At 39.4% G+C, this 26,197-nt stretch overlaps 1 protein-coding gene and 1 long non-coding RNA gene across 11 annotated transcripts in view; both read left to right on the forward strand.

Annotated features, from left to right (window-relative positions):
* The window catches only part of KIAA1958, a 216,390-nt gene that overhangs the window by 69,623 nt on the left and 120,570 nt on the right, over positions 1 to 26,197 (forward strand). For all 10 annotated transcript variants that reach the window (XR_014825264.1, XR_014825253.1, XM_084992268.1 and 7 more), the window contains one exon: positions 2,598 to 3,792. Coding sequence is in view for 8 of the 10 variants with exons in the window: in XM_084992268.1 (XP_084848394.1) it covers positions 2,622 to 3,792 (1,171 nt within the window). In the remaining 2 variants the exon portion in view is untranslated. The remainder of the gene's footprint in view (positions 1 to 2,597; positions 3,793 to 26,197) is intronic.
* Positions 17,010 to 25,248, forward strand: LOC146407148 (uncharacterized). The gene is made up of 2 exons (XR_014825690.1): positions 17,010 to 19,633; positions 20,601 to 25,248. It is a non-coding gene; the product is annotated as an uncharacterized LOC146407148 (long non-coding RNA).

The following is a 26,197-nucleotide window of genomic DNA, read 5'->3' on the forward strand; positions in this document are numbered from 1 at the left end:
GTCATCAGTTCCAGGATGAAATTTGAAGTTCCTGACTCCCACACCAGTCAGTGTTCTTTTGATTATTGTGCTGCTTCATAAAGTCAGGTTGCTCATGTATTACTCCCCTACACACACAAGGCAGCTGTGTTTTGGCTACACTACTGGGGAGAAAATCCTCTAATCCTTTGAATGATTACAATAAAAGTCATGAGAGGAAAATTCATGGGTCTTATTCGAGGGTCTTCTATGTCCACTTTGTTAGTGTTGCTGGTCCTGCCAGTATTTATACATTCATTCATTTACTCTTCATTCATTTATTCAGCACCAATAGATTAGAAGGCCTCAAGAGTAGGACCATGTCATATTAATTTCTGCATCCCTAAGTAGGTCCTCATTGATGAATAAAAAGTTATATCATAGTCCCTGTCCTGGGGTAATCCAAGTCTAGGAGGTGGCTAGGGGTGTCAGCAATAACAATACGGCAAAGGCGAAGTTCCTTGAGATAATGGCAGTACAGGAAGAGAATCTAAACTCTCTGAGGCTAAAAGAGTATTGACAAAGACTTCAGTGGGAGGTGGTCCTGAGGTCAGTCTTAAAGGGGTTTTCCGGGTAAAGAAAGAAGAGGGCTACGTATCAAGCTAAAGGAAAGAGTTTTTACAGAGTTTTTAGAGGCCCAGTGGAGGTGGGAAACTGTTCAGAGAGGAGGAGACCACAAGAAATATGGGGAAAGGCCATTGTAGTAGAAAAAGAACTTGGGAGATGGACCGTGTCCCCCTGGTCATTATCACAGAGGCCTCATAACATTTTCAAGGATTTGAATTTACCAAACTCTGCTGACAGGGTGCAGTGGAGGCAGGGCAGAGAATGGAGGCTCACATGTACTTTCTTGCATGGTCATGTGGCATTGCAGTTGGACCTTGGCACCTTAGTGCAGAGCCTACCTCGGGTGAAGCACCTCTTGTCACCCACAGCTGCAGAGCGGGGAAGACTAAATCACACATCAAGATCCCTGTTCCTTCCTGCCTGGTTCTTCCCGGGATCTCCCTTTTGGCAGAGCCTTACTGGACCTTCTAATCACATGTAGACTCTACATACCTCTTTCTACTTCTTCTGCCCATCACATTGTCCTCACTCTTACTTAGTCAAAGACCCATAACAAGTGAGTCATTTTGACTTCTGCTCAGTAATGATTCATTCCTATTTGGTAGTTAGTTATCCTTGTGTATACAGGACCTCAGATGGTAAAAACAGTTTGCATGTTTTACCTCTAAATTGTGAGATGAAAGGCAGTATTTCAGGAATTTCAGACAGCAAGGAGGTGGGAAACCTGCTCTAAGATTTGGTTAGGGTGCTGGCACCCTGTCCACCCATCCTTGCTTCTGGTCTCCAGCCTGCCTGCACCCCTGACCCCAGCGGGCCCTTTAGTGGCTCTCCTCCCAGTCTCTTCTGCCTTTCGTGTTAGAGACTTTTCTTCCGCATTTCCCGAATTTAGCCCCTCATTCTCTCCTTGTCCTCTCAGTGGTGTCATTTGTTTTCTGGTGCCCAGCAGGTTGACTTCGTTTCTTGGATATCCATCCTAGAATGAATCTAAGCCTTTGTTGGCTCTGCCTCCAGTAATGAAGGTTATAATGGTAGATGTTGAAGTTGGAAGTTCATCCTCTGGGTTAATACAAATAATACACACATTTTGTTATTACAGCACTGACTGAACCTCTCTCTTTGTGACTTTGGAAGTAAAATGTACTATGAAAAAAATCTTACCTCTTTTTTACTACTTGTTTCTCTTTTTTTTCTTTCTTTGTCTTAGGTAGACATTATAACAATAAAGGAAATTAACAAAAAACTTCTCAAATCCCATAGCCGTAAAGCATCAACTGTTATTTTTTTCCTGTATTCTCTTCCAGTCCTTGCCCATATACAGTGATATAAACTAGATAAAGTATTTTTTGGTTTTTTTGTTGTTGGTTTGTTTGTTTGTTTGTTTGTTTTTGTCTTTTTGCCTTTTTTAGGGCCGCTCCCGAGGCACATGGAGGTTCCCAGGCTAGGGGTCTAATTGGAGCTGTTGCTGCCGGCCTATGCCAGAGCCACAGCAACGCCACATCCTTAACCCACTGAGCAAGGCCAGGGATCTAATCAACCCGCAATCTCATGGTTCCTAGTTGGATTTGTTAACCACTGAGCCGCGGTGGGAACTCCAAAACTAGGTAAAGTTTTGAAGTATGTTTCTTTTTTTCTTTCTTTTTTTTTTTTTTTTTTTTTTTTTTTTTTGTCTTTTGTCCTTTTAGGGCCGCACCCACGGCATATGGAGGTTTCCAGGCTAGGGGTCCGGTTGGAGCTATAGCCATTGGCCACAGCCACAGCAGCATGGGATCCGAACCGCATCTGTGACCACAGCTCATGGCAACGCTGGATCCTTAACCCACTGAGCGAGGCCAGGGATTGAACCCGCAACCTCATGCTTCCCAGTCGGCTTTGTTTCCGCTGTGCCACAACGGGAACTCCAGAAGTATATTTCTTTTTTATGCCAAATGATCATCATAGTTCAAGAAAATTGAAATGATTGGGATATGGGAATAATGTGGGTAATAATGGCTTCTTCTTTTATTTCCCTTTAGGAGAGACACTGCTGATCCTGTAACATGGAGGATTGCCTTCATACCTCATCTGAAAATCTATCCAAATTGGTCAGCTGGGCCCACAGCCATGGGACCATTTGCAGCCTCATTCCAAACCTGAAACATTTGCTTTCGGAAGGTTCCCATGGGAACCTGACAGCAATGTGGGGCTGTAGTGCTGGCCATGCTTATCACTGGCCACTGACAGCTACTTGCAGAGCTGGCTCCCAAGAAAGGGTCTGTTTCCAGGATAACAGAAGTTTTAACTCTGATAGTCCTAGTATAATTGGAGTGCCCTCTGAGACACAAACTAGCCCTGTTGAAAGGTACCCTGGGAGACCAGTGAAAGCGAAGCTAGACTGTAATCGGACCAGAGACTCTTGCGATTTCTCTTATTGCAGTGAGCCTTCTGAACTGGATGAAGCTGTTGAAGAGTATGAAGATGAAAACACTCTGTTCGACATGGTTTGTGAGTCTTCTGTTACAGATGAGGATAGTGACTTTGAACCCCAAACCCAGAGGCCTCAAAGCATTACTCGAAAAAGGCCTGGAATAGTCCCATCTTCTCTCCATTCAAGCTCCCAGGCTCAGATGATTGATGAATGCAGCAGTGATGTCATCATTAAGAAAATCAAACAAGAGATTCCTGAAGATTATTATATTGTGGCAAATGCAGAGCTGACCGGAGGGGTAGATGGACCAGCCCTGTCATTGACACAGATGGCAAAACCTAAGCCACAGACTCATGCTGGTCCCTCCTGTATAGGGTCTGCTAAGCTGATTCCCCACGTAACATCTGCCATCAGCACCGAGCTAGACCCACATGGCATGTCTGCATCCCCCTCTGTGATGTCCAGACCAATCATCCAGAAGACTGCCAGGGTATCTCTGGCTTCACCAAACAGAGGACCCCCTGGTGCCCACGGCACCAACCAGCAGGTGGCCATGCAGATGCCTGTGAGCACATCCCATCCTAATAAACAGATCAGCATCCCTTTGTCTGCCCTGCAGCTGCCTGGACAGGATGAGCAAGTTGCTTCTGAAGAGTTCCTGTCCCACCTGCCCAGCCAGGTCTCCTCCTGTGAGGTAGCCCTTTCTCCCTCAGTTAACACAGAGCCGGAAGTGAGCTCCAGTCAGCAGCAGCCCCCAGTCGCTCCAACCATAACCACCGAGGCCACAGCACAGTGCATTCCAGGTATGGCAGGTGAGGTGACGGAGTCCCTCATCCACGTACATCAGAGAATTCTGCGCCGCCAGCACTCCTAAAACCGTTGGCTCAGTTTGCTAGAATTCGGGGCTTTATTATTCTCCTCAAGATAGAAATACTGAGATATAATGTATCTAGGTGATACTACAAAGGGAATCATCTGAGTTAAGGCCATCTATCCAGTGTATCTCAGAGCTGAGAGGACAGCTGTAGGATGGTGCTGTGGATATTGCATGGCTAGATGTAAGGCTTGTATCAGATCTTAAGCTGAATTTTTATATAGTAAAGTTACTTTTGAAAGTGTTTTTAATGCTCTCCTATCAGTATCAAGATACTTGGTTACTGGTTTGAAGCCAAAATGATGTTGGGGTAGGCATACCCTGACAATAGACCTAATATTTCTTCAGTATTATATATTTGAATCGTTTGAGCACTTTATTCATTTTAGATGGTGTGGCAGTTACAACAATTAAAAAAAAAGCAGCAAATATATCTGAAAAAAGTATTTTGTCTTTTCTCTCAAAATTTAAAATAATCAGATAGCTTGCATTTCTGTAAATACATGGACCTAACTGGAGTGGCTTGAGAGGAGAAAGATATATTTATATGAGGCCCCTATCTATAATTCTAACATTCTAATGTTCTGTAATTCTAATGCTCAGTATTTATTTAATCTGGGCTATTAGTATATAAAGGGCAGTTGGAGTGTCCTGCTTTTGGGTTCATGATTCAAATCTGATAGGACAGAGCAGAAACATGGAAGGGATGAAGAGACATGCAGAGTACTATATAGAAAGCAGAAATATGTGGCACTTTTTGATTTCATTTTAGTCCTTCTCATAAAGTCATGTATTTTGGGGAAAGCTTCTAGAAGCCCAAGGTACCTATGCTTTTACCCTGTAACTTCCAGAAATTAAGTTGCTTTGCAAACATGCTTTCCCAATTTTAATGTCAGTGTTAAGATTCCCAAAGGAAATCCTCAATTCATGATTTCCTAAGACAGTCGTAGCGTTATTTATAAAATATAGTATATATATATTCATATCCCAGTTCAAAATTATGCTTTTCAGTTTTTCTTTCTTTTTAAAATAATTTTATTGAGACATAACTCGTGTACCATAAAGTTAACTCTTTTAAAGAATACAATTTTTTTCTTTCTTTTTAATTACTCAGTGAATTTATTACATTTTTAGTTGTAGTGATCATCACAACCCAATTTTATAGGATTTCCAACCAACAACCCCAGCGCAAAAAGAATACAATTTAGTGGGTTTTTGGTATATTCAGAGTTGTACAATCATCACTGCTATCTAATTTCAAACTATTTTCATCGGCCCAGAAAGAAACCCCATACGCATTAGCAGTCACTCTTTCTCTCCTCTCAGCCCCTGTCAACCACTGCTAATCTCCATTCTATCTCTGCCCATTCTGTACATTTCATATAAATGGAGTTAATATTTTATGGCCTTTTGTGATGGCTTTCTTGCACTTAGTGTAATTGTTTTAAGGTCAATCTGTGTGATAGCATCTATCAACATTTTTTTCCTTTTTATTGCCAAATATATCATTGTATAAATATGCCATATTTTATCAGTTGATGGACACTTAGGTTGTTTCCATTTTTTTGGCTGTTGTAAATAATGCTGCTTATGACGTTTATGTACAGGCTTTCATGTGGACATATACTTGGATTTCACTTGGGCAACTTCCTAAAAGTGGGATTACTCGGTCATATGCTAACTCTATGTATAACCTTTTTGTCTCTTCGTTTTCTTTTTTTGGCTGCATGCTGCGGCCTGTGGAAGTTCCCAAGCCAGGGATTGAACCCACGCCACAGCAGTGACCCTAGCCACTGCAGTAACTTGCTGTACCACCTGGGAAATCCCATATTTAGTTTTTCAAGGTGCTACTAAACTGTGTTCCAAAGCAGCTTTACCATTTTACAATCTCAGCAGGTTTAAAAGATTCCTATTTCTCCATTTGTTTACTAACACATTGTTTTCTATTAAAAAATATTATCCTGTTGGTATGTGAAGTAGGATGTTGGAGCTTTGATTTACATTACCTTAATGACATCTTTTTAATGTGCTTATTGGCCCTTTGTGCATCTTTTTTTGAGAAAAATCCATTCAGATCCTTTACCCATTTTCTAACTGTGTTGTCTTTTTATCGGTGAATTGTAAGGGTTCTTTATGTATTCTGGTTGTCTTTTATTAAATATATGATTTGTAAGTATCTTCTTCCATTCCCTGGGCTGCCTCTCCCTCCTTTTCTTTCTTCCTTTCTAGTTTTACTTGGCTCAGTCACAACATGGTCTTTGATTAATCTTTATATCTTTAGATACAATGTTATCTTTATTAGGCTGATGAAAATCTTTGTACTAAAAAAGTCTACTCTTGATACTTGTAGAATATAAATAGTACCTTTTCACTTAAATAGTTGTGAATCTGGTTTTGTTTTTTTGTCCCCCCCCCCTTTTTTTTAAATTTAAGACTTAACCTGACCGAGTTTCTTTATTCTCCTTTAATTTGAAAGTAGAATTCAGAAACGAATTTTACAAAGAGGTTTGGTATAACAAAACAGCTTCGTAAGACTGTTGTTTGTATTGCATATTCTTCTAATAACTTACCCTGCAAAAGCAAGATGCAAATTTTTTTGCATCTGCTTAGTGGGTATTATTAGTCCACTAGTATACGTGAAGTATATGAGACATTGAGGCTCTTTACTAAACCAAATATGAAAATCTTATTGTGTAATTATTCTGGAAAAGAAATCCAGCCTATATGAAAAACAAATCATTTTAATCTGTTTATGGCTGTATAGATTATATTCTTAGGTTTTTTTGGTTCTTTCAATGAAATTGCATTTCTTATGGTAGCTATAAAAAGTAGGATGGCCAAGGATAGCACATAATATATACAGTCATAAAATTTAATTTGGCTCTGTTCTCACAAGGAGATAGGTTTGGCTTGGAGTTGAAACTTGAAGAAAAACAGGATGAAGAACTAACTGGTAATAGGCATTTTCTAAGGAATGATCCTGATGTTTTGATCCATTGTTCTGTGGAAGGATATTATATTGCTAAGATATTGTTAGCTTTAAAGACACACTGTTTGGACTAGAAACGTCAATGAGACAAAAATCTGATCAATAGAGGTATATAAATTCAGCTTATAATTTACTTTGTAGAGCCCAGATTAGGCTCTGTACTTTAAAAGTTTTATTTTTTGTTTGTTTTTGCATATTTATTTATAGTAGAATAAATTTATTTTAAACTTTTTTTTTTTTTTTAAATTTAGAATCTAGAAGTTCCTGTCATGGCTCAGCAGGTTAAGAACCTGACTAGTATCCATGAGGATGTGTGTTTGATACCTGGCCTCTATCAGTGGGTTAAGAATCTGGCATTGCCGTGAGCTGTGTCTGTAGGTCGCAGGTGCAGCTCAGATCTCATGTTGCTTGTGCCTGTGGCATGAGCTGGCAACTGCAGCCCCAGTTTGACCCCTAGCCTGCGAACTTCCATATGTCGCAGGTATGGCCCTGAACAGCAAAAAAAAAAAAAAAAAAAAAAAAAAAAATTTAAATAAATAAAAATTTAGAATCCAGCACATCCAAATGTATGTGGATGAATATGTACAGATGAACGTTAAGCACTAAATATATAAAGCATACTTAGGACTAAGCAAAGAAGAAAGGTTCTGAAAGAACTAGCTGAAAACAAAATCAGGTACTTTTTATTTTTAAATGAATGTTGTATAAGCTTAAATCTTCATCAAAGCATTGTCGAAGTACTACGTATCTTTGGATAATATTTTTAAAATAAATAATTTGACAAATGACTATTAAGTGAGCCAGAAATGAAGAGAGATTATTCCATTTCATTTGATTTTACTGATGCCATGTAAATTCTATTTTCTATTGGAAAACCGTCCTTATTTCTGTTCAGAACTAAACTCACAAAGTTATAAAATGTTAACAAGGTGTAGCTAAGACTATTAATTTTCATGTCAACCATATCATAAGGCTCAACCGAAATCTTAGCAAACAGTCGTAAGTAAAGAGGACATACTTTATTAGAATTATTGACTATCTCCCAGTGGTTTAGATTCCATTAATTTTTGAAGTTTTTATGTAAATTTGGGGCATTTGTCATAAATTTAAATTTTTATTGCATCACAAGTTGGGTTTTTATGTGTTTATTTCTCAAATATACGTACATACACACATCTTCCTTTATGATTTTATGCAGGGACCCCTTTTATTAATCAGCTCTTTTCCTGGAAGTTTTATTGTAGCAAGCAATCAACTTTCGCTTGTCAGATTTGTAATATGTATGTACTATATATGAAACATAAATATTTTTTTCTTTTGAAAAGCAAATCTTTATCTTTTTCTGATATATTCATGTATGGTTTTTATATAGTAGAAATATTAACTCATAGTCTCATGTATATTGGAAATACATATCCATGTATATTGGAAATATGTCTTCCCACTTTACACAAAAAATATGCAATACGTTTTTTTGATGCGATTTTTCGAAGTACAGATTCTCTCTCTCTCTCTCTCTTTTATTTATTTATTTTTTTTGTCTTTTTTAGGGCCGCTCCCGTGACATATGGAGGTTCCCAGGCTAGCGGTCAAATCAGAGCTGTGGCTACTGGCCACAGCCACAGCCATAGCAACTCGGGCTCCAAGCCATGTTTGCGACCTACACCACAGCTCAGGCAACACTGGGTACCTAACTCACTGAGCAAGGCCAGGGATCGAACCCATGTCCTCATGGATACTAGTCGGATTCGTTTCCACTGCGCCACGACGGGAACTCCAGGTATGGATTTTCTTAATTTTTATGAGGCTGCTTTTCCAGCATCTCCCTGTCTGTCTAGTTACCTATCATCTTTTCTACCTTTGTTATTTTGCTTACGAATTCCTTTCCCTATCTTGAATTAGATAAATATTTATCTATATTCTCCTCCGGTTCTTTTTTGGTTTTCTTTTCCTTTCTTTCCCTTCTGTCTCCTTTTTTATCTTTAACTCTAAAATCAAAATAGGAGTTCTCATCGTGGCACAGTGGTTAACGAATCCAACTAGGAACCATGACGTTGCGGGTTCGATCCCTGGCCTTGCTCAGTGGGTTAAGGATCCGGCGTTGCCATGAGCTGTGGTGTAGGTTGCAGACGCGGCTCGGATCCTGCTTGCTGTGGCCCTGGTGTAGGCCGGTGGCTACGGCTCCGATTAGACCCCTAGCCTGGGAACCTCCATATGCTGCGGAAGCAGCCCTAGAAAAGGCAAAAAGACAATAAATAAATAAATAAATAAAAATAAAATCAAAATATATTTTGGAGTGGAATTTCTATTCATTATTTTTGCAGGTAGTCAAATGTTCTAACATCACTGATTGAAAAATTCCCATTGTCCACTGAATTGATTTACATACCATACTTTTGTTTATAAATGGGTCTGTTTCTAGATTTTTAATTTTATTTTTTAATCTCTTCGTCTTTTTTCTTCTAATTTTTACTAATTGATTTTATTTTATGCGAAACAAAATACAGTCAGAGAAAAAGAGGCATGTAGTCTAAAGCATTAAGTGGAATACCTTTTGACATCTCCTCTCGTAAAATTAAGTTCAGTGAGCTTTTGAACTTAAGTTGTATGTTACTTCTAGTTATTTGGTCTGTATTGACACACAAACAGTGGTTTCTCTTGTCAGAAACAGAAAATCTGAGTTAAAATAGATTTTTAAAGAAATTAATTGCTTAGTAGTCCAAGGACAGATTTTTCTGATGAGCTTTTTCCTAGGTTCAAATAATGTCTATAGTTTCTATCTTGCCATTTCTCACCTTGGCTTCCTTTGTATTAGCTTCCTAATACTTGATACCTGCATGGTCCCCAAGGTGGTTGCTAAGTATTGCTGGGATTCATGTCTAGCAATAGACAGAGCCTGTGTCACAGACTTCCCACTAACCCCCGAATCAGTCTCTGAAGCATCCGGCTCCCACCCTGGAAACAGTATTGAGACAAGTCCTACTCAGACCACATAGCTACCAGTGTGGGGGATCAGGTAGGGAGGGAGTGTTCTTCCAAGAACATTCTGGGTTCTGATCTTTCTGAAAGAGGCAAGCAATACCTATTGCTGTTTATGTGGATGGGATTTTTGTTGTTGTTATTGTTGTTGTTGTTTGTCTTTTTGCCTTTTCTTGGGCCACTCCTGCGGCATATAGAGGTTCCCAGGCTAGGGGTCTAATTGGAGCTGTGGCTGCCGGCCTACACCAGGGCCACAGCAACATGGGATCTGAGCCACATCTGTGGCCTACACCACAGCTCATGGCAACACCGGATCCTTAACCCACTGAGCAAGGCCAGGGATCGAACCCGCAACCTCATGGTTCCTAGTTGGATTCATTAACCGCTGCGCCACGACAGGAACTCCTTGTTGTTTTTTGAGCATTTAGTTTTCTTTGTGTGGGCAGATAGAGTTGTTTATATATGTCGTTCAAAGACTGGATGTACTAAAACAGTGTTCTAACATAAGGGATAGAAAGGTATATAAGGAAGCATATGCTTCTATGTATGTGTATACGCATATGTGTATGTATATATGCATACAAACACAGACACATACAAACATACATACATTATTTTGTGTTCCTCTATCCCACAAGAAATGTAATATCTCTTCTTAGAAGATGGAGTAAGACTTAAAATTTGTTTTCTTAGCCATACTCTTTCCTGTACCTTCCTGTAGGAAGACCTAAGGCATAAACTCTAAGAGACAAGAGAGGCAAAGTAAAATTCAGGCTCAGTTTATGCCATCATTCCCTCCTTATCATAAAGGGGTGCTCATCTGAGGATTGATATGGCAGTCAGTGCTGGGCATTGAAATAGCAGAGCTTGGCCACTCAGTTTGGAATCAGACATGCCTAGGTTGGTTCCTAGCCCTGCCTCCTGCTGCCCTTGTGACCCTCGTTAAGTCATTTCATTTCTCTGGACTCAGTTTCCTCATTTGTAAAGTCATAACAATGTCTGTCTCACAGGATTGTTTGAGGAGCAAATGCAAAGTATAGGTGAAGCACTTCTCGTGCATGACATAGGATAAACATTCAATAAATAATAGTTTCTACCATTATTAATATTTTCATTTTCATTATCATTGCTGCCATTATTGTACTCAGGACTCTTTTGAGTAGTCAAGTAAATTCTAGTTTTATGCAGTTACATCCATTGATCTACTAAAATGGTCCATGGACCAGTGTCACCTGAGAACTTATTAGAAATGCAGAATTTCAGGCCCCACCCCAGACCCATAGAACTGGAATTTGCATTTTAACAGGATCTCCAGGTGACTTGTATGCACATTGAAGTTTGAGAAGCAGTGATGTAGGAAATGCAGAGGGTATTTATTGACTCTCTTCTGTCTGCACGGTGACTTTGAACACTCTTCCTTTTGAGAGAATTCCCTCCTTTGAGCATCTGCACTTCCCCGTTGGAGAGGCCAGAAACCTGCTTTTCCCTCTTTATATTTCAGTGAGGGCACATCTTGTGATGTGAGGCTTTGGCAGTCAAATGCCCTCACTCTAGACTCTCATCAGAAGTACCTAGAGGAAACTATTTTGGTAAATACGGTCCATTTTCTAGAGGCAGCAGGAGTAGCAATCCAGTAGTAGTTCTCCCTTTAGAGGCCCACGCAGGGGTTTAGTGGCTGGTTTGTCTCCACCAGGGCAAAGCTGTGGTGTGGTCACCTGTAACCCTGATTTCCTGGTGTTCTGGGAGATTGTGTGGCCTCTATTAAATTCTTTTTCTGCCTAAAGTAGCGAGACTGGGCTTTCATTGTTTTAAACGAAGAAGCTAGAGGAATAAAACCTCTGAACCTAGGAAAGATGTTAATCTCTCCCAGATGCTGCATGAAAAATAAAATAATTTTCTTTTTGGCACTAGGTTTGTATTTTCAGCTAAAATAGATGATACCCTTTGGTAAGTAACCACTGCTACAGTATGCCCTATAGCATGTGCTGTCTGGCTGTATGAACTGTAAGCCACCCATATAGGATGGTGAGGGGTAGAGATAGCTTCTCCTCACCCTAAACCTTCTCTCCCTTCCCAATGGGAGTTTTTGCTGAAATATGTCCATTGTGGGAGTTGCACTGAACTGGGGGAGAGGGGGTGTTAGTACCTTTGCTTTCAGCTATGGGCTATAAGGGCAATTTTGGAAAAATGAGAGAAAACTCAGTTCGAGCTTTTTGTTTTTGTTGTTTGGATATGAAATCTTTTCACTGGCACTTTGCATTTGGAGTTTCTCACCACCATATTGAGTATTACTTAAAAATTAATTTTGTGGAGTTCCTGTTGTGGCACGGCAGAAACGCATCCAACTGGTATCCATGAGGTTGCGGGTTCGATCCCTGGCCTTGCTCAGTGGGTTAAGGATCCGGCATTGCTGTGAGCTGTGGTGTAGGTAACACATGTGGCTTGGATCCTGTGTGGCTGTGGCTATGGTTTAGGCTGGCTGGCATCTGTAGCCTTGATTCAACGCCTAGCCTGGGAACCTCCATATATCACGGGTGCAGCCCTAAAAAAAAAAAAAAAATTAATTTTGAAAGATTAGTTTTTCTCTTAGGTGTACTTTTCTCCATGTCATTTCATATGAAGCTACTCTTTCCTGAAATGATCTATTTTATCTCTTCACCGTTTTTCCAGTTTGATCCCATGAGAGAGAGATTGACCATGAGAATCACCAGTAGGTAGCCCAAAATAAAAATATTAGGAAATGTTAGAAAATTGACATTTTGTTGTCTCATATATTTCATTTCTTTTCTTCCTTTTTACTGTCCATTTCTTTTTCTCTTGGTGTAATTTCACCCTTGGGTTGCCATCAGTAGTGGTAGTAAAGTGGAACGTTCCATAGGATTTGGTAAAATGGAGTGCGCCTAAAGCCATTAGGCCTCTTAAAAGAAAGTAAATGGACTAGATGCTTACCTAGTTTATTCATGAGCCCCTTGTCTTGTAATGATGAGGGAGGCATTTATTGATGGAGCTACCAGGCACCCTGCTCTTCAGTCCCGGTGTCTCGCATGTGATGTCTTGCACGCACTGTAGTACACATGCAGTCGTTGTGTTGATAAGTCGTCAATATTGAGGACACATCCAGGGGGAACAGTAGGTACCTGCTTCCAGGAGTTTCTAGGACTCACTGCTTGATGTTAGCAACATCATCTAAAAACAATAGATGATGTGTGCTCCATTCCTCCACTCACCTAATTGCACAGTGAGGAAATCAGGTCCCTCCCTTATTATGATATGAGACTGCTTGTCCATAGGAAGAGAGAGCAAGTCAAAACCTTGATGAAATGATAGATCCCTAAACATGTTACTGGACACTGTGAACCCTTTCAGATACTACTGTCAACGCCCCTTCCCGTAGCCTTTTGGAGTCTGCTTTCCACCCCTCTGCTAAGTATCACAGATCTTACTCTTTCTCTATTTGAAGATCGCCCGCTCACTCTCCTCGAGTGTCATAGGGTCTCCTCTCTCCTTCCTACGTGCCACAAAACACCTCCTCCCCAGCTAATCGGAAGCCCAGAGTGGTTGGGGGCGGGGTTGTCTTAGGTTTTATCGTATGTAGTATAAAGCCTGTGATCAAAATGAGCCTAAGGAGCTGGAGGGGGTGGTCCCTAGCCTCTGGCTGAGAGGCACCTCCCTCCTTCCTTCCTTCCTTCCTGTTTTGCAGTTCTTAGAAAAGACAAAGCTTTGGTTTTAAATTAGTTTTTAGGCTTGTCTGCACTGGGGAGAGGTATGAGGAGGAGAAATTGACTAAGTATAGTTATTCTTTTATAAAAAGAAAAAGAACTGACTATATTGTCATGTCTTCTCAAAGTATTTAGGTTTTTGTAACCTAAGTTATACCAAGGCAGTAAGGAAAACCCATTATACCTTATATGACATATAATATATAACATATATGCCTTATTATAAAGCTGTAGTAATTAAAATGGAATGGTCTGATAACCATAATAGTCAAATAGAACAGGATAGAGAGCCCGGAAACACACCTACATACATATGGGAACTGTACATGAAAAGAGAGCTGTCACAAATCGTTGTGAGAAGGCTGGACCATCCAACGAATGGTATTGCACAATTGGCCACCCGTGTAGGTGAAAATAAGTTAGATCCTTACCTCACATTAGACATGAAAATAAATCTCATTTAAAGATCTAAATAGGGAGTTCCCGTCGTGGCTCAATGGTTAACGAATCCAGCTAGGAACCATGAGGTTGCGGGTTCGATCCCTGACCTTGCTCAGTCGGTTAAAGATCCGGCGTTGCCGTGAGCTGTGGTATAGGTTGCAGATTCAGCTCGGATCTGATGTTGCTGTGGCTCTGGCGTAGGCTGGCGGCTACAGCTCTGATTCGACCCCTAGCCTGGAAACTTCCATATGCCGCAAGAGCGGCCCTAGAAAAGGCATAAAGACAAAAAAAATAATAATAATAAAGATCTAAATATGAGGAGTTCGTGTTGTGGCTCAGTGGTAACAAGCCTGATTGGTATCCATGAGGATGCGGGTTCGATTCCTGGCCTTGCTCAGTGGGTTAAGGATCCTCCATTGCCGTGAGCTGCAGTGTAGTTCGAAGGTGTGGCTGGCATTGCTGTGGCTGTGGCATAGGCTGGCAGTTGCAGCTCCAATTCGATCCCCAGCCTGGGAATTTCCATATGCCACTGGTGTGGCCCTTAAAAAAATATGTCTAAATATGGAAATATGAAACTTAAAACTGCTTGAAGGAAATCTTGTGAAGTAGCCTTGATATTGGGAACAGTTTTTTAAACAAGACACAAAAAAGCACAAACTGTAAAGGAAACTATTGAAAATGCTGTCAGCCTTTAAAAATCTTAGCTGGGACAAGGAATATCATAAAGTTAAAAGATAAGCAATAATCTGTGAGATGATTTTAATGTGCAGAAGCAAAATATTCATGTATAGAATATGTAAAGAACTGCCACAAGTCAGTAGGGAAAAAGTCAAATAATCCAGTAGGGAAATGAGCAAAGGAAATGAAGAGGTGATTCTAATAAGAGGAAACCCATATACTTAATAAACATATGGAAAATGTTCAGTCTCACTGGTAATCAGGGGAATCCAAATTAAAACAATAAGAAACCACCAGAAAGTCAAAAATTATTCATTTTAACTTCTCCAGATGTTGTTGAAAGTATGGGGAACATGCCAGTGGGAATATAAATTGATATGACCACTTTGGAGGGCAATTTATAGTATCTAATAAAGTTAAATAATGTGCATATCATACAACCTTGGAGTTCAGTTTCTAGGCATGTGTCCTAGAAAAACTTACTCATCTATAAAAGGAGAAATGTGCAGGGTGTACACTGCAACATTCTTTATGATAAGGAGAAAAATCCATTAATTCAATATCTATCAGTAAGTACTATCAGTAGGTAAATTCAGATATGGTTTTCAGTGGAGCATATGCATCAGCCATATATGCATTTATTAATGTAGATAGATCTTGAGAACAGAGTTGCAGGATAATACTTAGAGTACCACAAACATTACTGTGTACTATTGTACATCACACTTCATTTTTTTTCTCTTTTTTACTTAACAAATTTTATTACATTTACAGGTGTACAACAGTCATCACAACCAAACCCTACAGCATGTCCATCCCAACCCCTCAGTACATCCCCCCCCCTCATTTGGAAACCATAAGTTTTTCAAAGTCTGTGAGTCAGTGTCTGTTCTGCAAAGAAGTTCAGTGTCCTTTTTTTAGATTCCACATGTAAATGATAGCATTTGATGTTGGTGTCTCATTGTCTGACTGACTTCACTTAGCATGATAATTTCTAGGTCCATCCATGTTGCTAAAAATGCCAGTATTTCGTTCTTTTTAATGGCTGAGTGATATTCCATTGAGTATATGTACCACATCTTCTTTATCCACTTCTCTGTCGATGGACATTTAGGTTGTCTCCATGTTTTGGCTCTTGCAAATAGTGCTGTAATGAACATTGGAGTACATGTGTCTTTGCAAGTGATGGTTTTCTCTGGATAGATGCCCAGGAGTGGGATTGCTGGATCAAATGGTAGTTCTATGTTTAGTTTTCTGAGGAATCTCCATACTGCTTTCCACAGGGGTTGCACCAATTTACAATCCCACCCACAGTGTAGTAGGGTTCCTTTTTCTCCACACCCTCTCCAGCACTTATTGTTTGTAGACTTTTGGATGATGGCCATTCTGGCTGGTGTAAGGTGGTACCTCATGGTGGTTTTGATTTGCATTCCTCTAATAATGAGTGATGTTGAACATCTTTTCATGAGTTTTCTTGGCCATCTGTATGTCTTCTTTGGAGAATTGTTGGTTTAGATCTTCTGCCCATTTTTTTTGATGGGGTTGTTTAGTGTTTGTTTTTTTTGTTTTTTTTGTTTTGTTTTGTTTTTTGGTATTGAGCTGTAGAAGGTGTTTATAAACTTTGGAGATTAATCCCTTGTCAGTCGATTCATTTGCAAAGATTTTCTCCTATTCTGTGGGTTGTCTTTTTGTTTTGTTTAGGGTTTCCTTTGCTGTGCAGAAACTTTTAAGTTTAATTAAGGCCCATTTGTTTATTTTTGTTTTTACTGTCAGTACTCTAAGAGGTGGATCTGAGGAGATGTTGCTGTCACTTATGTCAGAGAGTGTTCAGCCTATGTTTTCTTTTATGAGTTTTATAGTATCTGGTCTTATATTTAGGTCTTTCATCCATTTGGAGTTTATTTTTGTGTATGGTGTTAGGAAGTGTTTTAATTTCATTCTTTTCCATGTGGCTGTCCAGTTTTCCCAGCACCACTTATTGAACAGGCTGTCTTTTCTCCATCGTATATTCTTGCCTCCTTTGTCATAGATAAGTTGACTGTAGGTGCATGGGTTTAATTCTGGGCTTTCTATCCTGTTCCACTGATCTATATTTCTGTCTTTGTGCCAGTACCATATGGTTTTAATGACTGTTGCTTTGTAGTACAGTCTGAAGTCAGGGAGTCTGATTCCTCCAGCTGGAATCTTTGGCTATTCTGGGTTTTTTGTGCTTCCAAACAAACTTTAAAATATTTTGTTTGAGTTCTGTGAAAAATGTCCTTGGTAATTTGATACGGATTGCATTGAATCTGTAGATTGCCTTCGGTAGTATAGTCATTTTGATGATAGTGACTCTTCCATGTACATCACACTTTTACATACAGCATAATTAATTATGAAACATGGAATGGAAGGAGATACACCTGATAAATGATGGTGGTTACCTTTGGGAAAGGGGATAAAAATGGGTGTACAGGAAACAAACTATATCCATGATATTTTCTTTTAAAAACATGGAATAAGGAGTTCCCTGGTGGCCTAGTGGTTAAGGATTTGGCATTGTCATTGCTATGGCTCAGGTTTGATCCCTGACCTGAGAACGTTTTCATGCTGCAGGTACACCCCGCCCCCCAAAAAACAGCCAAAAAAAAAAATGGAACAGATACGACATTATTAACACTTATTAAGTCTGAATGGCAGGAACACAGATGTGTTACAAGAGGCAATCTAGGCATAGTACTCAGTTGTGAAAATCTGTGCACATAGTTGCCTGGATTCAAATCCCAGCTCTGCCACTCATTTTCTGGGTGACTTTGGCAAGTAACTTAACCTCTCTGTGGCTTTGCTATATCATCTGTAAAATGAAGAAAATGATGTATCTATTCTCTAGGGTTGATAAAAGGATTAAATTAATCCATGCAAAGCTTTCTGGTTCATGGTAAGCATAATTTAGTATTCTGTATACTTTTCTGTATGTTTTTAAATGTGATTACTTTTAAAATATAGATCGTGAGGCATAAATAAAGATGGTTGTGGAATATGAGATGAGGGCATTATGACATTATTGTTATTCCTGAATATAGAGAGGTTTTTTTTGGTAAGAAAGCAAACTATACTAATATTGTCTCCCAGTATACTTGTTTATGGATAAAGAATTTGAGAATTATTCTCACAAATTTCATTGTGACTTTTTTCCTTTGATTATAATGTGATATTGTCATGGGCGAGTTTTTTTTTTTTTCAGTCCTTCTGTTGTAATAAAAAAAAAAAAAAACCACAAAAGCAAAATGTCTTTTATTATCTATATATAGCACTTTCATTTCTAGCATCAGCACTACCTGAGTTCCATGAAGAAGAGGTTGTTTATTTTACTGATAGGAAACGAGGCACAAAGAAACTGGATGATTTGCTCAGAGTTGCAGTAGGAAGTAGGCTGGTCTTGTCCTTGTTAACTAAGAGAGAACACGTTGCTGCTCTGCACCACGGTCCCTGCCTCTGCCTGTCTTGGTGCAGGACCAGCCTACGCCACTGATTGCTTCCCCTTCCCTTTCTTTCATTTTTAGGTCATGCCTATCACTTTCAAAGTTTGGGCTGCTAGAGTATATCCCAAAGAGATTTTTTTCCCCTGAGAATCATTTTCAAAAAAGACCCAGGTTTTATAGAAGGATTCACTTTACCAGAAACAGGAAACAGGTGTTCTGCCGTGACTCAGCTCAGCAGTAATGAACCCGACTAGGATTCATGAAGACATGGGTTTGATCGCTGGCCTCGCTTGGTGCGTTAAGGATCTGGCATTGCCATGAGCTATGGTGTGGGTCCCAGACACCACTCGGATTTGGCATTGTTGTGGTGTAGGCTGGCAGCCACAGTTCTGATTCGACCCCTAGCCTGGGAACTTCCATGTGCTGCAGGTGTGGCTATAAAAAAATTATTTTTTTTTTAAAAAAGGAAGAAGCAGGAAATATGTGTCTCAGTTCCTTTTTCTACTAAGCATATGGACAAGTCACTTGCACTGCAGTTTATTTCAGGATCAACCATATGACAGGATTGGTGAAAATGCAGAGATGAATGGCAAATTCCCTGACCCCAGAATATTGTTGTGTAGAGAAGGAGACAGAAACCAGCAACTCCAGCTCCAGGTGTATAGAAGGAAGTATATAAAATGCTGCGAAACATATGAGGAGCAGCTGACTCAGCCTCAGGGAACACAGGGAAGAATATTTCAGGTAGATGGAACAACATGAGTAAAGGCATTAGAGCATGAACATATGCAGGAAAGCAAGGATTTGAGTGTGGTGTGAGAGTCGATTTCAAAGTGATGAGGAGAGTTGCTTTTGGAAGGCTGGGCTGGAGTCACCTGTAAATGGCTTTGCACGTGATGTCAGAAAACTTAGAGGGGGACCAGAGGGATGCAGTTCATTTTTGTAGATGATCACACTGATAGCGGCGGGGAGGTAGAGGTTGGGGCATGAGAACTGTTTTCTAGGGTAATAATCACAGTAATCCAGATGGGAAATGGCAGTACGTGCTCAAAGAGGGCAACAGGAAAGGCATAGAGAGGAGAAGACAGAGGTGGATGATTCAGGAATTAGACTTGATGACTTCCTCATGTTTGGCCTCTTGGGATCTCTTTTGCCACCCTCGTATCTCTGTCCAAAGGCATGGCACTGTTTTAAGGAAGGCCAACAAAAATATCTTTAGGACCCAGATATCTGCAGTGAAATCATAATTCTCTGTGTGTAGGATGAAATAACAGTTAAGAGTTCTGAAGCATGCTGTAACCGTTTGTTCAACAAATATCCATGGAAAGCTTACCAGGTGCCATGTTCAGGTTGCATATACAGATATGTATGAACAAGGCAAAGACGTGGTTCTTTCTTTCATACTGCCTGCACTGTAATGGGAGAGACACCTCAACTCTTGCCCTCTCAAAACATTCTCAATTTAAAAAAAAAAGACCAAACTGGAGTTCCCATTGTGGCATAGTGGAAATGAATCCGACTAGGGACCATGAAATTGCGGGTTTGATCCCTGGCCTAGCTCAGTGGGTTAAAGATCCAGCATTGCCATGAGCTGTGGTGTAGGTCGCAGATGTGGCGTGGATATGGCATTGCTGTGGCTGTGGTGTAGACGAGCAGCATCAGCTCCGATTAGACCCCTAGCCTGGGGACCTCCATATGCTGTGGGTGCAGCCCTAAAAAGCAAAACAGAACAAAACAAAACAAAACTTTGAAATACGTCCTGAACTAAGATGCTGTTAAACTGTGAGTGGCTTTCTAAGACTAAATTGCCTGCCTTTAGATAACATATTTATGAAGACTGGGATGATATATAGCTAAAAGTTGTTAAATGAACAATTAAGCCACTATGATAAATGAAAGGCAAGTCTTTCTTAGCTGGAAATTAAAAGTATAGAGGCTACCGGCAACTCATTCCACATCATGATTTATTCGAGACACTTTCTACCTATCTAAAAATAACATGAGCCTAGTTAAATTAAAATTATAATTTTGCTTATTTTGCATACAACTAGTGATCTATCTTTAAGAATTAAAAACATAACTGTTTACTAGTTTTCTGAAAGACAAAGGTAGAAAATCAGGCTAATTGCTGTCTGTTGAACAAACGCATAATTTTCTGAGAAATTAATCAGTTTTATCAGCTTTTTTCCAATGTTTCCATTTCCTTTTTAAGTATCATTTGTTTTTTGGTTTTTTTTTTTTTTTTTTTTTTTTTTTTTTTTTTTTTTTTGGTCTTTTTGCCATTTCTTGGGCCGCTCCCGTGGCATATGGAAGTTCCCAGGCTAGGGGTCAAATCAGAGCTGTGTCTGGGATCTGAGCTGTGTCGGGATCTGAGCTGTGTCTGCAACCTACACCACAGCTCACGGCAATGCTGGATCCTTAACCCACTGAGCAAGGCCAGGGATCGAACCTGCAACTTCATGGTTCCTAGTCGGATTCGTTAACCACTGAGCCATGACGGGAACTCCCTGTCTTAATATTTTGCAAGAAAATCTTCCCAGTTGAGTTTTAATTTCTTTAAAATAGAGTCATTTTTCTACTATACCAATGAAGTAAAACTCTTTTTATATATTTGAAGTTCTCCTGAGTATAATTGAGACTTCCAGATATGCAAAATATACCCAAATACAGCAAACTAGCAAATTACTGTAATCCTTAGGATATAATTCTCTTCCAGGAATTCTCTTTTAGGAATTCCATCATGGCACAGCAGATTAAGGATTCGGCATTGTCACTGTTGTGGTGCAGGTTTAATCCCTGACCCAGAAACCTCTGCATGCCATGGGTATGGCCAAAAAGAAAAAATCTCCTTCAGTGAATTTGGATTTGACTAAGACTGCTAGGAAGCCAAGCACCAGTTCAGAATTGAGGAGGCATTGACCTTGATTTTTCTAGCCTTGATATTCATTTCTTGTGGTCTCAAGAGATTACATAAGGTACTACCCCTGGGCAGTCCAGTCCCTGTCAGAGTACCGCAGTCTTAGCTTCAGACATTATTCCTGTTTCTGTTTTCCTCCAAGAAGCAGCAGGCTCCTCCCACTCTTCACAGAGGAAGCCTCCAGACCATCTCGGGTCACAGCAGGGATGGGCAGAGTGCAGGTCTTAGGCACAGCAAGCACTAACTTCTCTTAAAATCTAGATCTCATTTATGTAACTAATGGCTTGTGTTCCCAAGGGTCTGTTAGACCCAGAAGAGTATTTATATAACATGGCTAAAGTGATGAGTTATGCTTCTGTGGCTACAAGGTGATTTTAAGCTTTATTTTATGTGAGAACAGTGCTCAGAGAACAGTATTAACGATTGATGCATCTTAGGTGATTTATTGACTTCCATTATGATACACATGTCAGGCTGTTTGTCCACATTGCCTTAAAACCATAGGATTGCTTTCTTAAACAAAAACAATCATTTTATTGCCTTATTCGTTGTTTTTTATTTTTGTCCAGGTTATTCATGTACGTGGCAATCCATAAAATAATTTTGCTAAGCAGTAACAATTTCACCTCATCTCTCATCACCTCATCAGCTCACTCGTCAAAGGAAACTTCTTTTGGGCCTATTTTCATTTCTTCCAAAATTCTAAGCAAACTATACATCTCTGTTTCTTGATTTTTTTTTTCTTGGTTTATCAACTTCAGAAAATATCTACAGCCTCCTTGTTATGAACGATGAGGATTTAATCCGTTTTCATTACCTTCCCAATATTTGATTGTTAGACCATTAAGACACACAAGTTACCAGTAGAAAAACTAAAGATAATGAAAGAAGAAATATGTATGCTTTCTCAGCCTCAGGGTGAAGATATTACTGCCCTTATCCTGCCTTCTGTTGTTCTCCCCTCTCTTCTTACCATCTTAATTTCACAAGGTTGTCAATATTTTCATTCCCTTCTATGGCTACAACTAAGTCTTTTCTGCTTTATCCTTAGATTGACTCTAAATGTTCAAAACCAGTAGCACCATTTATATTATTTTGACAGTGTAAATATTGTTCATAGCTATTAGTGTTCTAAGATGGAATTTCTTTCCATCCTGATGAATTTCATAACCTTTGGGACACTGAAAGAAGAATGTTCCTAAAGGTTAGTGTGTGGATAAATGACCTAATCCACGTAAAGGGTTGGAACAGCTCCTGGTACAGAGAGTTAGTCCTCAATAAATGTGCCCCAGCATTGTTATTGTTCTTCTTATTTCGTTGCATCTGAAATATCGCTGATTGTTAGATGTGCCATTATTTTATGTTCCACAGAGAAAAAGCATACTTCCAGTTATACTATAATCAAGTTGATTTAACGTAAGCCTAAGGTAACTGTCCCACCCATTCTGAGTTGTCCTCTGGGCTGTAACAACTATTTGCTAGGTTTCATGTTTCCTTTCACTTTCTCTTATTACACTAAAGTTCATCAAATAATTTTCTAAGAGTGGATAGGTGGGAAGTAAACATTGAGACTTTTTCTTTTCTTTCTTTTTTTTTTGGCCACACTCCTGGCATGTGGAAGTTTCTGGGCCAGGGATCAAACCTGTGCCACAGCTGCAACCTGACCACTATAGTGACAATGCCAGGTCCTTAACCCACTGAGCCACATGAGGACTCCAAAAAAATATTTTGTCTTTGAATTATCTTTTCCTGCAGTTTTTTTTTTGTTGTTGTTGTTGTTGTTCCTTTTTCTTCATCCTTCTCTTTATTGCTGTCACTTTTCTTCTTGTGCCTAGTCTAATTTAAGAATATAGGGCAGGAATCTGAAGTTGGTTTCTTCTGCAGTTGTATAAATAGGTTTGCTTCCCCTGGGCCTTTTCCTGGGCGAAAAGTAGGTGGGAGTCCTTGTACAGAGAAGAAATGGAGAATTGGTAGCTGGTCAACAGGCCTCCAAAGACAAGTCTCAGACACCAGCACCCATGTTACAGGCCTAAGCTTTCCCAACATGATGGGTTCAATCTCCTTACCAAAGTTTTGTCTGAGTATAGGACCCTTTTAGGATCTCCAGATGTGTGAACACAGGAGCATCTCTTGTATCCTTGGACCTGCAGGCCTGCTCCTGTGATGGGGCTGCAGCCAAGTATAGGGCCTCTTCAGAATTTCCAAGGAGCATAGATGGAAGTGTCTCCTGTTAGGTCCCTATGCCAGTCTGTTGGTGACTAAGGCTAGGAGGGGCCAGAGCTGGCATGTCTTCCTTGGCCACCTGGCTGATGTCACTCCCCTGAGAAATTTTTTTTAAATAATTTAAGTATTTTTCATCCCAAACTCCATTTCAGCAGGAAGAATAAAGGATCTTTATAATCATAGAATGTGCTATTTCTGTGAATTTGACTTTAGGATTTGATTCGGTGACTACAAGTGTATATTCCTTAAAAATAATAACCTGAAGTTATATTTCATATAATATTTTTAGTCTCTAGAGTACTTTAAGATTTATATTACAGGTCACTAGCTTTTTAACACCTTCATACTGTTATAATTACTGCTGCTAAATTATTATTTTATGTAATGGAAAACAGCCATCTCCTTAAGAAAAAAGCTTTATTTTCCTGTTTTGTCTATACTTATATGTAGGTACTGGAAAGCCAATCCATGTAGGGAAATAATTTTTATTTTATAGTGAACTTTTTAAAATATGTTTTGTTATTATCCACTGACCTAATTAGAGAAATCAGCATCCTCCTGTCCATTAGGTTATTACTTCTTAGATGGAATTTAATGAATATTAATAGCCTAATTCGGAAAAGAAGGAGGTAATTTATTAGAGTTTTGTGCATTTCCATTTTTATGTGTTATCTGTTTTCCTTTACTTTATGTGCCATACATCTTTTGTTTCAAGTTGATGAATAATTCCTTTGTGGTTTTTACTGTATTATGCATTTTCAGTAAAAGATGCTTTCACATTTTGATCCTTCCTAATTAAGATATGCAGTCCTGTAAATTGAATGTAAATTTAAAGGAAGAAATGGTTTCTAATCAGAAGTTTGTAATAACTATTTCTATTGTGGTATAGCATTTCATTTCTTAAATTCATCAAATGTTGCCTCATATATTGTACTTGGGTTTGTTCTCACTCATTGAAGCCCTAAAGTTTTAGCAAACTCACGAAAAGTGCTTTTCAAATACTCGGTTCTCACTGACACAACTATTAACAAATGGTGAGGATTATTTTACTTCCACAGTCCTCTTTAGTAGGCAGGGTCACATGCTGTTAGCTCTCTTTGATTATTGCATGCAAAATAGCAATTTTAGTAGCCAATACTTACAGAGTGCTTATTATCTCACTAATTACTTCTGGTAAATCAGTTCTTACAACGCTGTGAAGTTAGAACTATAATTAACTCCATTTTGCAGATGAATAAAACTAAAGTAAAGAAAGGTTGGACTTGCCCCAGGTCATACAATAGGAGGATGAAAGACTCCAAACCGCCTGGTTCTCAAGTTCGTCTCTTAACCACACGGCTCACGGACCCAGCTGATGCTTCCCTGACACAATTCACATCTGTCCTCGTAGCCCTTACAAGTTCTCGTTTAGGATCTGAACCACTTTCCCTCAGTTTTTTTCATTTCTACAAAACTTTGCCAAAACTTCTACTTTCACTCTTCCTTTCCTCGTCCCAGTCTCCATCTGCTTTCCTTGTCTGCTTGTCTCCACAGGGAGAGGATTAAAGTTAAAGTGTTTAATGGTTGAAAAGACATATGCAGACGTGTCTAAAACAATGCCCACCATGTTGAGGTGCCAAATATGTTTTTGTTGAATGTTGAAGCAAATATGCAAATACTAAAATTTCTAGAAAGAAAATAAGAGATAACTTTCATTTCCTCTACTTTCTTTTAGGAAAACTTATTTAGACTGCTTATGGAAAACAGTTTGAAAGGGGGGCAAGAGCGAACATAGGGAATTCTCAATAGCTAATAAAGGAATTTCTGTGTCACCAGTGGATAATAAACCCAATGCCAGACTTTTATTCAGGTCTTTAAATATATTAATTCAGATGATGAAAAGGAATGCGTCAGATATAGTAACTTATCCAGGCACACTATGTTAACAGTTTTCCTCTTGAACATAGACAAAGCAGTATTTCCAGAAAAATAAAATAAATCACAAGAGAAAACTGAAGTATATAGTTAAGATGGAATGGACTAGATTCTTGGTGATTAAAGAGTTTCATTTTGTTTTTTTTATGGCCACACGCATGGCATATGGAAGTTTCTGGGCCAGGGGTTGAATCCAAGCCTCAGCTGCAGCAATGCTGGATTTTTTTTTTTTTTTTTTTTTTTTTTTTTTTTGTCTTGTGCCGTTTCTTGGGCTGCTCCTGCAGTATATGGAGGTTCCCAGGCGAGGGGTCGAATCGGAGCTGTAGCTGCCAGCCTATGCCAGAGCCACAACAATGCGGGATCCAAGCCGCATCTGTGACCTACACCACAGCTCACAGCAACGCCGGATCCTTAACCCACTGAGCAAGGGCAGGGATCGAATCTACAACCTCATGGTTCCTAGTCGGATTCGTTAACCACTGCGCCACGACGGGAACTCCAATGCTGGATCTTTTAACCCACTGTGCTGGGCCAGGGATTGAACCTGTGCCTTCACAGTGACCTAAGCTGCTACAGTTGGATTCTTAACCCACCATAGCACTGCGGGAACTCCCTAAAGAGTAATATTTTTAATGAAATCTTTAAATTGGAAAGATCTATACCAATATGTATCCAGTGGCTATCTTTGGAAGATGGATTGATGGGCAGTTTTACTCTCTTTATACCTTTATTTTCTGGGGGAAATTTTTATATAAAACATGTTGCTTTTGTGAAAAATTAATAAAATTATTTTTATTAAGGGAAGTATACTTAAAATAATCTTTGCTTCCTGTCGCCTATGTGAATAAACGGCCTTTAAGCCATATGTTTTTTAAGCACTTATATGTACAGAGCATATTTAAGGATATGTAAATAAACTCAACTGAGGTGAAATGTAGTCATAGCTGAATTCCTGAACTGTGCAAGGACTAATTTTTACTTTTGAAAGTGGGTTAATATTCAGTAAAATTTTT

Source organism: Sus scrofa, chromosome 1, assembly GCF_054392235.1.
Source record: "Sus scrofa isolate SSC_HxYL_T2T_F1_AM1 chromosome 1, Sscrofa_HxYL_maternal_Yorkshire_Landrace_v2.0, whole genome shotgun sequence".
NCBI classification, from domain to species: Eukaryota; Metazoa; Chordata; class Mammalia; order Artiodactyla; family Suidae; genus Sus; species Sus scrofa.